This window comes from Gavia stellata, chromosome 17 (genome assembly GCF_030936135.1).
Source record: "Gavia stellata isolate bGavSte3 chromosome 17, bGavSte3.hap2, whole genome shotgun sequence".
NCBI lineage: Eukaryota > Metazoa > Chordata > Aves > Gaviiformes > Gaviidae > Gavia > Gavia stellata.
In genome coordinates, this window is record NC_082610.1 from 3,882,393 (window position 1) to 3,901,584 (window position 19,192).

General features: G+C 41.1%; 1 protein-coding gene across 1 annotated transcript; it reads right to left on the bottom strand.

Moving 5' to 3' along the window:
* Positions 1–10,379: 10,379 nt before the first annotated feature.
* Positions 10,380–11,947, bottom strand: FADD (Fas associated via death domain). Its single transcript, XM_009819809.2, has 2 exons — positions 11,506–11,947; positions 10,380–11,049 (listed from the first exon to the last, which is right to left on the bottom strand). Exons 1-2 carry the CDS (start codon positions 11,804–11,806, stop codon positions 10,763–10,765), a joined length of 588 nt encoding a protein of 195 aa, XP_009818111.2. The 5' UTR covers positions 11,807–11,947; the 3' UTR covers positions 10,380–10,762.
* Between the last annotated feature and the right edge of the window lie 7,245 nt (positions 11,948–19,192).

Sequence of the window (19,192 nt, forward strand, 5' to 3'; positions counted from 1 at the left end):
TTAATTATATTAACCTCCTGTTTGATATTGGCATAATATGGCTTTCTGTCTGTACCAAAGACACAAGTGCCAAGTCTTGGCTTGGTGTGCAGAGCGGTACCCACACTACAGTGGTGGTACCGAAACTCACGGCAGAGCGGCATCCTGCGGAGACGGCAGCGGCGGTAGCAGGGATACAGTGAAAATGGGCTCCCACCACACCCCCCCCATACAGACACTTATGAGCACGAACACCGCAGTTTGTATTGCCTGCTCTAACTGGAGTCAGACTTTACATAAAGCACGTTGTGCTTCTTGACGGGTCCCTGTGGGTCACTCCTCTGAGTTCAGGCATCTTACAGGAGGGTGTTTATCTTCATCTGAGGTTTGATCTAGCGTGTCCTCAGCTGCCACCAAGGTCTTCACGTGTAGTCTTTTGACTCATCTTAGCTACCAACAAAAGATTTGTCCCTGTGTTGTGCCAGATAATGCTCTTAGTCACTCGAGTTTTCTTTTTGCCTTTTTTCGTTTGCCCTGAATGCCTTGTTCCTTTATATGGAGGTATTTACATAGCTTTTGTCAAATTACAATTAATTAATGCTGGCAGTTACTAAATAAAAAACACATTTACAATCTAGCTGCTGAAAGTAAGATTACATGACGTGTAGCTTGCAAGAGAAAAAAACAAGAGAAAAAGATCTGAAAGGTTGTCCTCTCCCTGCTCTTGGTTAAGAAATCGTTACTTCTAGGAAGGTGGACAAAAGCTGTAAAAGCCTTGTTGTTGTCTTAAGTTAATCCTTAAATGAAGTGAGAATAGCAAAAAACCATTTAGGAAATGGCTGAAAGCCACGTGTAAGATATGAAGGGGAATAACTCATAATAGAAAAACCAGCAGACCTTACATTGTTCATCTGTTCCATAATAAGCAGGGCAAATGATTTATTTCAAAGCTAAATTCCGTGTTCTCCTGAACACAGTTCATATTAAAAACCCTTTGACCCTACCATCTGTTTGCATTGTAATTCACGTTTAAAAGTCAACATAAATATTGACTCACGAACAGGTTCTAGCTTAGGCCTGTAAGTCAAGCTGCCACAAAACACTTAAGCGTTTGCGCAAAGACCTAGAGGAATATTGGTCACTTTTTCCTTTCGTGTGACGTACAATCAATCAATCAGTCCTCCAAATACAGGTCAGATCCTCTTGCAAATCCAAATAAATGTATAACTTCCCATTGTCCCTTAAACAATTTTAAATGCCAATGCCTAAAACTTCCAGGAATCATTAACATTTCTTCATGTACGAATGTGAAATATTAAGTCTAGCCAAGGTGAGATTAATTTGGCAGTTTCAGCCTAGTGAACAGTTGCCCTTGCCACAAAAGCCATCGAGGAACATGGCGCAAACTCGTTCTTTGTAGTTTTTATCTATGAAGCCAAAGACTGAAATGGCAGGGACTCACCTATCTTCTGCTGTAATCATTTAGGGGCACCATGAAAGTGCATGCAGAACGAGAAGGAAGGATTCTTCTGTTCACTTTGGTCAAGTAGATCGTTTCTAAACTGCACTGTGCCTGTTAAATCATTTCTTTGGTGTCTATAGCTGCTGCCTGCAAGAGCAGAAGTAACTGGGAAGAGAACAGAGGGTTAATGTCAGCATCACAGTTTTTGTATTGACCCAAAATATTAGATTGAAGGAAAACGCTGAAAATTATAGTAACCAATGACCGCTGTAACGTATACTAGGAATTAAGCCAGCTCTTGCATTTAAATCTGCGAGATTAAAACAATGGCTTAAAACCGCTTTTGCTCTGCCTCTTGAAGATGCAACAGCTGGCCCTGAATTTGTACTTAATACTTACTGTTGGCCCAAAAATACAACAAAGTTGCTTCTAGCAAAACTAGGGCTGCTCCTGGAGATTGTCATAGGGATATATTTCTTTACAGAGATAGTATACAGCTTATAAGTGACAGGCATTAAGTTTGAGAAGCAGTATTGAGAAATAGTCCTGTCAGGAAAATCTTGTTTTCCAGATTACATCAAATAACTTTACTTAAGGGTGTGTGTATGTATGCATATGTATACACACGCTATATACACACACACAGAGATATGTGCATATGCACATACACAACTGTATCAGGATTTGGGAAGCATGTCATTTTCATGTCCAACACCTTGTCTCCTATAATAAACTGTACAGTTTTCTTTCACCAAGATAACATGGCCCAAGTTTGATTCCAATATATCTTCAAGCGATGTACAAACAGTAATGTGCCTTGCGTAAGTATTCACCATTTACCTGCTACATGTCCATGGATATTCAGCTAATAAAGGGAATATTCAGTATCAGTGATAGAATGAAAATAATTTCTGCGGTACCAGATTTTTGCTGTAAACAGAATCATCAAATTTTATGCCAACTAAAATCTGCAGTAACAATTTAAAGTTTTAGGTATCAAATCCAGCGATGGATTGGGTTGTTTTATCATACATTCTGCAGAAAGGTCAGGATGTCCAGTAGTCGCAATGGGGAAGGTTCTTGACTCCCAATTTTGAGTGCTTATAGAGATAGCAGCTCTTACCTGTCTCAGTTTGCAGCCAAAATGCTGCAGAAAAACCTGCGTATACGGACACCAGTTAGTCCTTAGCAGGGTTTAGAAGTGAATAAAGGAAGGGTTTTTCAGCTCCGAGGGTTCAGTTTGGTTGCATAATTAGAGGCTTTTTTGTCTGCCTTTAATAATGCCACCTTTGTGGTACCAAAATACGCGACTGAAAGAAGCTGGCAGCATTCTTCAGCCAGCAGCTCCCCGTTACTTCTCTTTGCGTGGAAAAAACAGGAAGCTGCTGCCGTAACATTAACACGATAACGTTTCAAAAACAGGATATTCCCTGACCTGCTTACAGGTACCGTGGCGATTCCATCTGTGCCCATTTCTCCCTCGCTGAGGTTGTCGTATCCTATTTGAATACATTTAAAACCACTGGAACAGGCTGTCTGAATGACTAGGTGTGATACAAGAAATGTCAAAGTCCTCTTCAAACCACCAAGAAAACCAGTGTTTGTCCTCCCTCAGGCTTGTATGTTGTAATTATTCAACATTTCATGATCTGTGGGGGTATGAGTTTGCAGGAGGGAGATAAGGGATGAAAGTAACCTTTTAAAGGAGAAAATGGGACAAGCCTATGGGGCACTTCAGGTACTGTTTAAATAAAAGAAACTGATCTAATTTCTCCATAATTCTTTCTCTAATTCCTCTGAATTAGCCTGTGGGAACTTCTCAGACCTCTCAAAACAAATTGAGCTCCCCACAAGTCAGACCTGAGCAACAGACATCAGACTTTGCTGGTGAGGCCTCTTCTGGCAGAAGACATGGCACAACCCTGTTTGAGTCACGGATTATTTAAACAGTCACCCTTAAAAAATTCACTTCAACCTAAATGCAAGTATCCCTAATAATAATACTCTACCAAACGGTAAGAATACTAACCTAGGAAATGCATAAATATTGGCATTACGTGGTATGTGAAAGCAAACCCAGGATTTTCAAAGGTGTTGATGGATATTAAAATTGGTTAAGTACTCCAGCTGTGTTTGCAATGGTATCTACTTCGAGGCTGTTGGTCTAGACACTTCTGCGAACCTTAATTCATAGAAGTAAAGACAGGTGAAATCTTGTCTTTGGCTTTCAGGCTGCAAAATGATCTGGTCCTTTCACACGACTCACTAGCTTCTCTGGTAGAAATGATTACTGGGAGAATCAGGAATTTCTAGGGCTGAGGATTTCTCACTCTGATGAGGATTCCCACGTCCATTCCCACTTTAAGCAACATGAGTAGAGAGGAGGAGATATTCCTAGGGAGAAAATAATGATCAGAGTACCCTGTGCCACGCTCCAGCTGCTTTTAGTTACCCACAGAGGCTGTAGGGAGCACAAGCATCAGTTATATATGCTGAGGAGCTCAAGGACTGCTTGGGATCTCGGCTAAGCATCGAAGCAGCTTGGACACCTTCCTTCCCCAGCACTTTATTCGTGTACCGAATGCAGGATGGAAAAATGAGGGTCCCATCCACAGAGTTACTCTTGCAATCAATGGCCACGGTTTGTGCGTGCCTCTTGCTCCCGTTAAGGTGCTTACTCATGTTACTGTTTTATTTTGTTAGTCTAACATGAAACTAAGGGGTTTAAATTCTTATTCATTTGGTCTTGCGAATAAAGGTTTGAAGTGAGTCAGGGCTGGAGTGCTGGTAACTATGAAATTGCAGGAAAGGAAAGGAAAAAATACTGCACGGACTGAAGGGTCTTATAAACACAGTCCTTTAAGACACACCACAACATTTAATATCCCTTAAAATTCACAGACCAGATGTGGAACTCGACATTTCGATGTAAAGAATCAGTACAGTACAGAGATAGGAAGTTCTTTACAAAAAACTAGCACTTTGATGCTAAAAAGTAGAATATGATTTACAGAAAATCGTATGAGCAGGTCCACAGTGAGTAACTTATTTAGGTGGTATATAACAGAGCTGCAAGTAGCCGTTAGCTAGAAATGTACACTTTGTTGGTTTTAGCTCTAATTAGTTTTAATTCATCTGCATATATATTAGCTACTTCATGCACAAACATGCAGTTAGACACACAAGTTTGAATTTTACCGTTCAAGCTGGATACAGAAATGGAAAAGCTGGATACAGAAATGGAAGCGCCATGTGCTAAACTGGTGGTTAGGAAAATGTTGAAAGTAAATGTCTTAATATCAAGCCCTGCGCTCTCTCGCGTGCCCTGTCCCAATGGGGCAGCGGAACCGAAAGGCAAGAATTCAGTCAAGAAACTTCATTTGACATTCCTGCACTCGGAGCTTGGGTTTTTGACATGGTCACCGACCAGAGACTGCAGCAAATCTCACAATTAGTAACAGCTTCCAACCATTATTCACTGGCTGGGATAGCCAGAAGGTAGCTCGCTGCAGCCGCATGCCCCATGTACTGCCGTGCACGGCGGTTGCCATGGGAATAATGGCTTTGGGGGTAATTCACGCTATCCAAGGTTTCCCACATTAGGGACTTTACAGCCGGGAAGCTGTGACTAAATTCTGCTCACATTGAGCAGAACAAAGAAAAAAATATAGAATTTGGATCCCAGAAACCATGGGCCCAGACCTGCCAGGTGCTGCACCCTTTTAATTCCCATTTTCTCTGCAACTTTTTTTTCCAAAATTTGGCAACGTGCCTAGAAGGGACAGGAAGCACCTCGCAGGGAGACCACTGGTGGAGAAAAAAAAACCAGATAAGCATTTAGCTTGATTGTTCAGATATTTCATTCTTTTTTATTTAACAGATGTGGGAACCTATTCCTTAAAATTTATTTTTTTTTTAAAAACAAGTGTTACAAATTCTGAAAAAGAATGGGAAAAAGATGAGCTAGTTTGGAGCAGAACTCTAAAGTGAAAAGCCTGTAAATACTCAAAACCTCAAGACATTAATGACAAGAAAAGTTTTGTTGCTTTATTTTTATACCAAACCTTTTTCATGGTTTATATGCTCTCTGTATATAAAATCCGGTACCAGGTTTGCATACAAAAACCACTTACCAACTTTTGTACAGAAATGCAGCCTTCATATATCCCTTTGGACAAATCTTTGCCACAGGTAGTACGTACACTTGCAGAATAGCTGTTAAAACCCTTTTAAAAGTTACACCACAAGAAGTGCTCACTGATCAAATTCTGCAAATTATTTTCTGAAGTTAATAGTCCTGCTGGGATCAGAGGGAATAACGGAATTAAGAAGCGGAAAACAACATTATAAAAATTTTTAATTGCGAGATTATTGCTTTATGTGAAAGTGCTATAAAACCAGGCTCACCTGTAAATAAAACGCCTACCACAGAAAATCCCGCTTGGACGCTTTTTACATCTCTGATGACAATGGCCCAGTTTTATCTCAGTGCAACTTCACACAGCACAAGAGTCTCCTCTGAAAGCTTGAACACTACGAATAAAAATGCCAATTTGATAACTTTTTGAAGCACCAGACATACAAAGTTGACATTAAGCTGCTTTCGTTAGCAAAGGCACTTACAGCATTGTATTGGAGATGCAATCCTCAAAATTTCTTTCAGAGATACTGTTTTTATATACCAATCTCTTCAGAGTCTTAGCGAATACATACCAAAACCTTAATTTTGCTACAATAGCTGTTTACTTTGAAAGCTGTCTTAAGAACTGTGACCTGCCAGAAACACAGCATTACGCTTTTCTTTGACAAACTAAACCCCAAGCTGAAAGAAAGGAAAGCTACGTTACCATCCACACAAGAACTGTACACACGGTGTATTTGGAAAACGACGAAAAAGCTTTCAGCTTCCAATACTGATCAAATCACAGGAATTGCCGAATTTCAACTCAACCAGTATTACCAACTTAACGTATTTTAATAACATATAATGCATAAAATTTTACAAGAACAAACCTGTGTTGTTTTATTTTTAGTCTGGTTTAAGAAATGAATGTGTAACGCTCTCGAGAATGAAGCAGTAGCAGAAATAGCTCTGTGGATGAAACTTATGCCTATTTAATCATTAAGAGTGCCTGTAGGTTTATTCCACGCAGATTCCCACGCAGAGGCCTGCATTAACCTGCGCTTTCCCGGCAGCTGAGTAAACCTTTTGGGCGTTCTTTTCTTGAAAGCTGCCATTCTCAGAACCCACTGCAACACACCCTCTTAGCGTTAAGTAATCCTCAGCCACAATTTTTTTTTATGAAGACAAAGATAGATTCTGCAAAAGTTCTTGAACCTTTACTCGAAACTCTTTCCCTTACCCCTCATCTCACCCCCATAATTCCTATTTTTATGGTATAGAGTTGAAACAGTGAACTAGTTTGTGTAAGTCTACCAGTGCAATAAAAACACTGGCAGAAGAAAGAAGTAATAAATCAAAGAGAAAAAAATGACTTAGAAAAATATTTTCATGCTAGAACACATTTTAAGGACATAGGTGATCCATGCAGGGAATGGGAAGAATAGCACAAACCACCTTTCGATAACTGTTAAAGAAACAAAGACAGCAATTAGAAATAAATTTAAATTGAAAAATACTCAACCAAAAAGCCTGAATTAAGAACACACTGAGTGACAGAGACAGCTGGGAGATACACCATGTATTACTAAGCTTTTTTGTGTTAAGACAATTAAATGAAGCAATTAGATTTCAGAAAGTAGCAAATTTAAGACTGGAAAAAAGGCTGGAGGAAATACAGCTGCCTGTGTTTGGGGAATGAAGAAAAAGGAAAACACAGCATTGTGTTTGAAATATTCACGACAACCAATTTGTATACAAGGAATTTTTAATTAAAAGTCTAGAAAACTTCTTTGAACCCAGTAATGAAAATACTGCAATTAAAAAAAACCCAACTTAATATGCGATACATAATTGATATCTTAAAAAAATTATAGGAAACAGCAAGCAAGAACTGAAAGGCACTGTGAAGCGACATGGAAAAACAATCCTCCAAAATGAGAATTCTCCCGAGATGACACTTTTTACTCTCAACATGTTTTGATGTGTTGTTTTCTCAAGGCTGTAAGGGAACAAGACTCTCAAGAGACCAAAAGGAAAAGGTTTTAGTAATTCCTCACAGGCAGATACTGTTGCAGCGCATCATAGAGAACGTGATAAAACGGGTAATTAAGTTACTTGTCTTACGCATTCAAAGCTTTAAGTATGCACCAACACTTCAGTGCCAGTATATATTTCACAGAACACCGAAGCCTCTACCAGTTTACCTTCTGAACACATCCTCTAAAAACAAAAACCTGAACAGTTTTAGAATAAGCTATGTTTTTAATTAAATATAGAACAAATACAACATCCTTACCACAGCAGGACTAGCAGAGGAAAGATAAGGAAAACAAGGCCTATCTCCCATGCACACACTGCACTGCGACTCAATTTTAGGCTCCCAAGGGCTGGCAGGGAATTTTTTTTCCTTACGCTTCCCTGAGTGACAGCATTCAAATGCTACTCCTGCTAGGAAAACTATAGCCTTTTTAGCACTTCTGAGAAATTCAGTGACGAAACTTTTTAATTTTTTTTTTAATGTTTCAAGAAGGACACTGGTAACATAACGCCTGTTTAGCACCACTCCTTGCTTTAAAAGTGTCCTTAACATTTATCTTCTCCCTGTTAGAGATCTCAACATAGACAGCAATCCCGTAATATGAAAAACAGTTCAATTTCTTTTGTTTTTAAGGAAGTATTTTTTAATGAAATGTGCACAAAATTATACAATATAAAACTTTAATCCAAGTTACAAAAATATGTATATTTAAGTCCAAAACGCTCGATTTGAAAATGAAAGATTGGTAACTGGATCCCAACACATTTCCTTACAAAATGCACCCTTTTCCCTTACCCCTCCTCCCAATAAAAAGTTTTTGTTCCCTTTGTTCCATTTTATTCCATTTGATTTTGTTCTCACATAATCAACTTTTTAATCTCTAATAAAAACAGTTTTTAATTGGCCCTGAGGTACTGAACAGATTGAGGCAGTCTAGGTCATTGCTTTCATACACAGTAAAACATCCACGATGTACAAAGCCCTAAAGAAACAAGTGTTTTATTTTCTGAGGCATAGTATTTCTTGTAGCTGATGAGCACTTGGCTACAACTAACAAGTTATTTCTACTGATTCTTAAAATATCCTGGTTATATTCAGTAGGCAGTATACTGCTTTTCATAGTCCAGATACATTTATCTTCTGTGAACCAGAAGACTTATTACAAGTGAGTAAGAAAAACATGTTACTGGACAGACTGAACTTGGAACGGTGGCAGAGCTGTTTCACCCCAAACATAACTCATCTTGCTAACTTCACTTCTACTCCACTCTGCTCACAAAGATTGCTTAGAGGCAGGAAGGATAAAAGCCTGAAGCGATCATTTGCTTTAAATACTGTAGAATGAAGACTCTATCTATGAACCAAAACCTTTTGAGCTAGTCATTTAGCTGAAGTGCAGCACTCTATCTCCTACTGGAAGTCTGGAATTGACAATTGATACGGACAAGTATTGGAGCAAGTACTGAGAGAACTGTACCTGCCCAAAAGGCTTTAATTTATTTTTTAATATACTACGATTAGAAAAATACTTCTGAGAATCATTTAAGGAAAAACCTTAATGAAAACGTAAATTCACATTACAGCAGTTTCCATCAACTACAGTCAAGTATTCAAGTGTCATCGCCTAAACTAGAAGCACCAACTGCAACAAAAACTGGAAAATTATCTATGTCACAACATTTACGCAGAGTAGTGGTATATCATATGCTGACACCCAGCCTTCACAGTAATCGCACCATGTAAAAACAACTTGAAAGGAGCTAAAAGTCACACAGGTACAGTAGCAAAAGAGAAGCCTCTCCTCTTCAAGTATCTATTTATGTAGTTAGAAGGATGTTTGCAGCAACAAACAATCCTACTCATTCAAGCAATAATGATTTCAGAGAGCTTTTCCCCCTCGCATAGGGGATAGTCTCCAGAGGCCTCTAAAGCCCTGCATGTCTTGAAGCTTGTGCAATTTTTTCAGTCTCAGGTTAGGCATGAAGGCCGTTTCTTGAAATCTGTTCCAAATTAAAGCTGAAAACTGAACCTCGTCTCGTTCATAAATGCTCTTTCCTCTGCGAGTTGCTTACCACCACTTTCAAAAAACATAAAGGAACAGGAATGAACTAAAAAATTGCAGAGGACTTGGAAGAGCTATTGGATCTGGAGCGACCTTTGAAGAGAACAAACTGTGGTGAAAGACAGCTGATCTTCTCTGGATATCACTAGAGGAAAGCCAGTACTATAAATTTGCTCTCAGTAGGCTTTCACACCCTTCCACTAAAAAGAAATCTATTTGTTTTCTAGGTTTTTGTTACAGTACACACTTTTGTTACCAAGAGCACAGATAACTGCAGCTTCCTTGTGAGGTGAGCTGCAACTTCCAGCAGACACGATCAGACTCTGTGATACAGGTTATGAAGGGATTCCTAGTAAAGAGTCTTAAAACATTCACATCAGTAAAAAAAGCCTGCTGTAAACATCTGTGAGACACACACGATTTCTTTGATAGTTTCAGAAGAACATTTCCTTGAGGATGATGAAGGCACTTGAAACAAGACATTTGACTTCAACTAGTTCATTTTCAATCCGGGCACATTTTCTGCCAAAAAAAAGCCAGCACAATGGTCACTAGCCCTCTTGCACTGCAGTCCTAGGGCCTGAGGTTACAGTCGTCGTAGTATCCTTAAGAAGAGCAAATGTATTCGACAAATTATGGATGATACTATCTCACACTACTCAAAAGAAAACCCAGAACACAGCTAAGAGCTCCTTTCCCCCTTCACGCTACAGTTAAAAAAAAAAAAAATCCAACCTCCCTGTGAAATTTTAAATTGCAGTTGCTTCAGAAGTGTCCCATGGATGTATTTTCAGAGAAGATATATCTGAAAAGTACCTGCAGTAAAGCAAATCTTGTTTTCAGGTGGGTGGTAGAACAAAAGTGTAAGAACTTCTACAAAATGGAGGTTAGGTCTTTTAGAAGTTAAAATCTCTTAAAGGAAGCATCAAGCTGCAAAGCATTACCCGAGGGGAATTTGGTTTTATATTAATCTTCATCTGACCACAAATCAAGGCACATAAATTAATGGCAAATAAGTAACAGAACCAATGATACTGATTTTGGTTCAGAAGAGTAGAAGGCACTTTTATGGGACATGGAAGTGTTTTTATATTGATTTCAACTTGTTCCAGTGTTCAGTGATGAGAGCTTCTGTTCAACTCTGTCTGCCACCAAATTCATATTACAGCCCCGAAGAGCTCTTATTAAATCAGTCACCTTTGCATCTTTTCCCTTCCATTTCTGCCACTCTCGAAGTGACTGCACCAACTGTTCCTGCAAATTAAATGGATTGGCTGCCACTATTCTGTCCATTTTCACTTCCGAAATGCCAAGTTTTCGCATCAGCATTTTCCAGTCTCTCCCGACATTTTCACATATGACTTCAATAGCTGCCTTCTGCAGACCTGAAACAGCAAAAATATATCAAGTTAGTGATGGATTTACTACAAAATATGAGACAATTTTTATTTTTTTTGTAGCAAAACGCTACCACTCTTTCTGCATCGCACACACCGAAGGTCATACCGTGTCTGAAAAGCTGCTGGATATACTCGGAATCTCAAGTACACAGCAGGGTTTCCAAGTGACCATTTGATAAAAGAAGCAAATAAATTTACGCTCTGGAAAGCTGTTTGCAGCATGTGCTGCCCTCATGATACTTCTCCAGGGTACAACACAGTCCCGTGCAGCAGTCAGTAGCGGAAACACCCTTAGCAGTGAGCTCAGCTACAGCAGGCAACTGAGGGCAGCCGTGCTCAGCGTTTGCTCTAAGCATACCCACAGCGAGGGGATGCGTACAGATTTACTGGGGTTGCTTTTTGGGGTGAGGGGAAAGGAAATTAAAAAAATAATCCACCTACGTTTTTCATGCACATCTGGTTGGTCCTCAGGAGCATGAAGTTCCCCTTCCTCTACGAACTGCTTTAGCTGTGAGACCAGATCTTTTCTTTTAATGCTCTCAAGCATGCCTTCAAGAAACGCCACCTTGTCGCTTGCAATCAGCTGCTGCTCGAGGAGGATGCTGAAGAGCTCCCCGCCACTTCGGACACACTCAAGCTTCCTTTTCCCAATTTTCCCCCGGCAGAGAAACTTCAGGGAAGAAAGCTCAGTGTCCGACAAGCTCAAAGAGAAAGAGTGCAGCAGACTCAAAAACGGATCCATGGTGCCGTGGCCTACACCGTAACCGCCACCAGGCCCGGGTCGAGACACAGGCCAGGCGAAAAGCCTGTCGGAGTCCCGTCCCCGCCCTTCGGGGGCGGACTGCGTTCCTGTTTTCACCGAGCGGCTTCCCGGGAGGCCGGAGACGCGGGGAGACCCGGCCCGGCCCTACGCGGCCCCGGCGCCGCCGCGATGGCGAAGCGCTGACCCCGACCCTCCGCCCGCCCGCGCGCCGGCAGCAGTCTTTCCCGGAAGTTACGTGACGACGGCGGGGGGGGAGGGGGGGTGTGTGTGTTCCCCCGCCCTTCCCGCGCTCGGCATAAAATGGCGGCCGCGCAGGCAGCCCTGTCACGGCTCGTCTCTGTCCTTGCCACCAGTTAGCCTGGTTTTAGAAACCGCGCAGTGCTCAAAAGCTTTCGGAGGCGAAGGGTTTTGTTTTGTGATGCCGAATACAAAACGTGCGTTGGAGCCGAGCTTGGCACCGCCGCTCTCCTGCTGCCCGAGGAGCAGTGCTGGGTCCCGGCCCCTCAGGCTTGGCCGAGACCCAAGTTGCTGGAACTGTAGGTTCCCCGTTTAATGCAGATTTATTGACCTTCTTGTGAGGTACCTAAACCTACAAGGGTTACTTTTTGGGGGTGTTTTTGCAAAAGGGGAAAAGGAAGTACAAGGATGAAAGGATTCGGTTGACAAAAGAGCAAGAAAGGCCACGTCAGAACCCTGCTCCCAAAGAAATGCTGCTCTTCACTCCACTGCTCTTCACTCCGTGTCCCTCCCTGGCAGCTGCCCAGGAAAACACCCTCTGCCCTCCCTGCCCTCCCTTGGCAGCCCCCAGAGACCCCCCGCCTTTCCCTGGAAAGGCAGGACTTCCAGCCTGGGCTTCGTTCCTCACAAAGATTAACGGTGATGTGAAGTAACTCCTGACCTTCAAAAGGGAAGAAATAGGGCAAAATGTTAAGTCCTTTTATTTTAATGGCAATTTTTTATTCAAGGTGAAAGGTTGATGAACTTGTCTTGAATGGGAAAGTTCATCCCACCGTTTGGTAGGTCCCCAAAGTTCAGAAAAAATGTAAGGGTTTTTCTTCACAGCACGTGTAGGTAGTTCAGGGTTTTCCTTGTTCCTTCTGTGAACACTGGGCTTGATTCCCCAAGCTACCCCATTACTAAATTGTTTCCAGTACAGCCTTTGATTTATTACTGTTGCAACACACAAAGAGACCTATGGTCCTTGTTATAAAAAGATTGCCGTCTCAGATACATGAGCTTAAGCATTACCATTTTCCGCATCTCCTCCAGTCTCACATTCCAACGCGAGGAACAACTCCTACTACTCCCAAAACGTTTCTAAAACTCCCACAGGCACAAGCCCTCGTTAGATAAAACCACTAGATTTTCAGCATCCTGTTTCAGTCTGTTACACAGAGCTAGTCTTACGCATGATCAAGAAAGCCAATACATGGAACTGGCTGCACGCATGAAGCCCGTCTGTGCATCCACAGCAGTGGGCACAATGAGATAAGAAAATACGTATTTCATACTGAATACAAGATTTGTTTCCCATATAATCCTCCCAGGTTATATGAACAATGGGCAACCTTGTCTCCTCCAAGTAAGCATTCCTTTAAAATAATTTCCTTTGCTATAGCATTAGCAATATTTTCTTTGATTTTTAACCAGATAATACCAAAATCCAGAATAAATTTGGGACTTCCATCAGGAACCCTTATGTTCCTCATCCAGGAAAAAGGACAGGTCATCTAATCATGCTAACTTTATAAAGCTGCTGACGTGCCTATTACTCCCAGTCTCTCAGATGAAATATTAAACCTCTTTAAAAGAGAGGTTTTTGTGTAAGCCCTAAATGCTGCAAATTGGAGGGAATTAACCTGTTGCAGGGTGTCATGGTAAAGTAAATAGTGAGAGGAACTGGCACTAAGAATTTGAGTTGGGATGAGATGTGCCTGAGTTGAGAGATGTATTTTCTTCCTGCAGCCCTGAATATGCTTTAAACTGAAAGAAGGTTAATAAAAAGGGTAGTGTGATGCCAAGGAGAAGTGTATTTGCAGCAGCTGGATTAGTTTAGAAAACAGATGTAAGCCCTAGTAACAACCTAAGAAGTATAAAATCCAGTTAAATAAAATCTCATTTTAATTTTGCCAAGGAAGGTGGTTCTACAAAACAGGAGGAACCAAATCACATGGTGCCTAGCTTGTGCCTGGTGGTGGCAGCCGGCCGAATTCAGAGACAAGTCTACGTGAAGGAAGTCGAAATCAGCGTTATTTATACTTCTATTCGTAATCCCTTGACATGCAATTGAAAAGACCATCAACTGAGATTTTAATAGGTTCATAGGAACTTAGTGGCCAGATTCAGCACTGACGTACGAGGAGGCGTGAAAGCAATTCCATACATCAGTGTAATTCTAAGGGAGTCTAAATTAGTAACAAACACGGAACTAAAAGATACGAATCATCATGTAATTAAGATACAAATCGTCACTTAAATGCTTTTAAACTTACTCCTAATGCCTGGCATAATGATTTAGTAGTCCCTTTTATTATGTCTCAATCTGACCTGTTAACTCTACTTCGACACATTCACAGATGAAAATACCCAAGCAACTTGCTTTCCTCCAGTTATTTCCTTTGAAAGCAGTTCACGGGGCTTTACCAAAGAAAGTATTCGCCAAGGTCAACAGATCATAACCGCTCCACATCAGAATACAACTTAATAGAAATGATTTATTAGGCCAGCTCAGATTTCAGTGGAAGTTTCCCAGAAATTAAAGTGCTATGAGTGATCTAGTTCCTCACCAAATAATTTAGAGGTTTCTTGAGGCAAGACGATTCCTGGCAAAATACTGCAGAGGGAGCTCGAAGCCTGGGAGTGTTTCAAACTAAGCCTTTTGACTTCATGGTCTCTGCTGGAGGAGCAGGGCAAAGAGAGCCCCAAAAGATTCATTTTTGCCGAGCCTTCAGTGAGGTGTTGGTCACCAGGATATTGGGGCAACAAACACCCATTCAGAGACTGTGGACACGCAATGGCGAAGTTTGTGGCTGCCCTTCGCGGGGCCTGTGCACCGTCACGTTGCATGAATAAACGTGGGGTGGCTGGAAGGTTGCTTGGGAGGGTATACGGCTTATTAAACAGCTGCTTTAAAAAGCGGTGTATTAATCCATGCGCCTTGAATAGTAACCGTTTTGGTAAAATGTATGCGGCTGTTCTGAACCACAGGTGACTGAGATGAGCCCGCATGGGAACTTCGGAAGGTGTGTTGTGTTTTCCAGCCAAGGCAACCTACGTTTCTGGCTGGCCCTTCTTCTTTGCTCTAGCATTGTACTCTGATATGCTATGGGGCTGTGGAAATGTCTGACAGTTTCTGCAGTGCTGCAATCCCTCTGATGTTATCTGATTTGCTATTAGTGCTCATTAACAAGTGTATGAGTTGCTGAGTCCACCTTTCATGACTGTTTTCTCTATTACTGTCAAGCAACTTACTCTTGATATGACAGCTTTCTGTAAATACTAATAGTTGGCATTCTCTTTTCAGCCAGACCCTCTTCTCTAACAAGGGATGTGCTTTCAGCCTGCTGTTGACGCACCAGAGCTAGTTTTAATCTAGCAATTTTAGATGCTGGTTGCAACATAGCTACTTCAGCACAGGACCTGGCATGCTCAAATCAGAGATGGGAACGCAGATATTCAAAGAAATCTCTCTCCTTTCTGAGGCCCACAGCGAGGGCTGCACACACTGGAAGAGTATCCAGAGTTAAAACATGTATTTTTCTTCTTTGCTTTTGTTCTGAGCTACATACCAACTGCTTCATATGTACTTTGCTTACCTTTGATATGTTTAAAGCTTAAGTCACTGCTATTAGTTCAGTCCTGTTGCATGAGGGTAAAGCTCTGCTCCCGGGTTTGTAAGGTGCAAAGGATGTGTTTCTGTAGGACCTCCTGTCTGGTTTTCCAGAGCAGAGAGAGGTGAAAGACTCAATGGATCAGGACTATACCTTGACAGACTGGGTAGTGTAGTTGCTTTAAATAATATGCAGGATGAAGAGATAGTCAACATGTGTCTTCAGAGGCAGAAACTGGAATCAAGTAAAGGAGAGCTTGCTGGTCTACTGCTGTTTCTTTACAAGCTGCTTAATGGTACTTACTAGATTGGCTGGGCTGATTGTCAAGGGGGAGGCGGAATTGTCAAAGGGGTATTAGTTTCTTTTGTTAGCAAGTGGAAGGAAAAAGGGGAATATCCATACAGTGGAGGTGGCGTCAAAATTCAAGGCATTCCATTATGGTAAGAGAAGTCTGTATGCTGCTGCACACCCTCCAGGTGGACTGTATGGTGCTTTCAAAAGCCCTGCAGCTAGAGAGGAGGATACTCTTGCCTTTTTGTCCGAGTAACGAGAAACATGATGGGATGCAGTTTCTAGTTGCCTGAGTCCATAGAAACTGGAGTATTTAGGAGCTACAGTGTTTTTAAGTGAAGCAGCTTTGATAACTTTTCTAACTTATCAGAATTCAATAGCAAATAACCCATGGTGAATTTAAAATTCTCATCCCTGACAGTTCTGAGATGCAGGTTGGACAAACTTCTTGGCATAGACTAGATATATTTAAACCTGTCTCAGTGCTGAGAAATTGTTTCTCTTGTGAGGTCCAGTCAATCGTACACTTCTTTTATTATAACTGCCATTCTCTCTCAAGGGAATTAGGAGCATCTCAGTTTTTCTTTGTTGTCTTCAAGATAAGAACAGCATTAAAAAACGCAAACCCCTCCCTACTAGCTGGATTGGGCAGTAACAGGTTTTTTGTTTGCTTGCTTGCTTGCTTTTTTACTCCCACAGTGAATGAACTGATTTCCGTAAAATTTCTTAACATACTTACTCAACGCGTCTCATCCATTGTTTGCAAAATCCTAAAATGCACATTTTCAGCAAAAAAAAGACAGTTTCTACCTTTTCTTTTGTGAATGAATTGATCCGTCCACGTTTGTTTTGTCAGATTTTACCTCTCTGTTGCTATACTGTCTAGCATAGAAATGCTCTAGCAAACTATTTGTGAAGAGACTTAGGATCCTAGGAGAAAACTGTCCATGACAAAAGAGCCTATAAGAAATGTCAATTTATTGTGGATTGAAAGAGAGAAAATTAGAGCAGAGTGTGGGAAAAGTAAATAAGTATTGAAAAGAAAGTGAACTCCGGCATGAATAGGTTGTATACAGATAAAAGATCTGGCCAAGTAACAACAACAACAAGCAATAAGTTGTTAACAGATTCTTGAACTTAATATTGAAACAGAAGAAGCGTTGATATAATTCTGTTGATATAGTTCTGTTGTGTTATTGTTGGCTGAAGAAGTTAGTTTAACTTTAGGGGAAGGGTAAATTGTAGACTTATGTTTATTTTCTCCAGCTAAAAACCTCTGACTTGACTTTTTACCTATTTTTGTAGTGAATTTTCATCATACCATGTAAGTATGAAATCTTTCAGACAAACATTTCACATGTCAATAAAGCTATGTGTATGTATCAGACCAGCACATTTCAACCGTATTTATTACTTAAACTTTGCAACATCGATTTTGCACTTGGGAAAACAGAAGAACAGAGAAAACAGAAAACGCGGGTTGTCTGCACAGGCATGTCATTGTGAAATAAGCCAGGGAAGAAATAAAAAACCTCCCCAAATAGTAGTGAATGATCGTTAGATCTCTTTTGGGGCCCTTTCTATTTCTAGTCTATTCAGTCCCTGCTGGAACTAGGCTAAGCTGACCTGTAGAGCATTGGAAGTGTCTGCTCTCCGAGGGTTCCCTTAGAATCGCCATGCGAGGCAGCTATTCGGAGCAATTTCCTCCTGAAGATAAACCTACGACAGAGTATGATACAGAGATGCCAAATTTCATGTTAACTTACACCGAGGGGTGTCCCCACGCCTGCCTTCCGCAGTGCCGCACAGAGATACCGGCGTGGGTCTGAAGGCAAAATATCTCCCTTAGGGTGGTGAAGAGCCACTGCGCTGAAGTCATTTGTGAGTCCAACACTCGCTCCGACCCGCTGACTCTCAAACCCATACTGGGGACCGTGCCCCACTGCGCAGTGGTGGGCTCCCTGACTGGTTGAGAACGGAGCAAACGAAGTTAAGCTACGAACTGGAAGTTGCTATTCATCCAGCGGTTCTGATTGCCCGGCTTGAAAGCTAATAGTAATTAATTTCTGAAGAGTATATAAATTTGTTCTTTATTTTCCAGAGCTGCTGTGTTGCCAGTTCCCAAGCTCAATAAAAACATGAAAAGGTAAATACTTACCACATTAAGATTTATTTTCTTGGATAGAAAATAAATGGAGGTGTTTTTCTTCAGTCCCCTTCTTCGCATTGGGAAATGCAATATTCTGAGCAGCTATAAAAAAGGTTAGGATTAATTATCTTGCAGAAAATGGATCAGTTTTGTACTCGTTTGCACCACTTGGGCGTATTTCTTACAAGCATGCAAATAGTCCTAAACCACAGGACTTCATCCTCCCACCTAAGGGAAGGGTTTTTTTCCCCTTTCCTTACTGAGTACAGCGGCACTCCATTGCCTGCTACACAGCATTGCAGTTGAAAAAGTAGCAGCAGGGATTTTTTTTGTCTGTGAATATTCCAGCTCTAATCTCTTCTGCATTAACAGACTCTACTTTGGACCTGGTCATTGTCACTGAAGTGGTGTGAAAAATGTAACCTTTTTCCCAGCCGTGTCTCTGCATCCAGCCTGCAGAATGGCCTTTTCACGCACCAGAAAATATCTTGGCCTCTAAACGTCTCCCAGAGTTACTAAAATTTCATGTTAATAAATATAAATTAATGAGCCTGGCCACACTTGCTTGATTTGTGAGTTAAACTCAGGTGTTGTGAGCTGCCTACAGTGACTAGAGATAATGACAAACCAAGACAGGGGGATACATTTCCTAAAACCAAATATTACCTTAGATAGCTGTGATTGGCAGTAGAATTACCCATTAGAGGAAAGATCAGTGGATTTTTGTTCTTCCCTTCAAGAATGTGCCAATACCATATTTTCCGTCTGAGTCATTATCTCACCGTCATTGAAGTTGGAAGGTGTAAGTTTTACTTTGAATCTGATTAGCGAGGGAGTGCCTTGTCTGCTCGAACACAGTACAGTTATTATCCTGAGCACTCATTTCCTTTTAAAACGTGAATAGTTTCATGCAACCATTAAGTGACACAGGATATGACTAGGTTAGTTACTCATAGGGATTTAGATATAATAAATAAGAAAGCAAATCTGGTTTTGTCATCCCTCTCCCTTGATTCTTGGGGGGGTGGGGAAGTATTATTTTCTGCTCTCTAACGAAACACTTTAATTTGAGCTAGTCTGCAGCGTTGTAGTCAG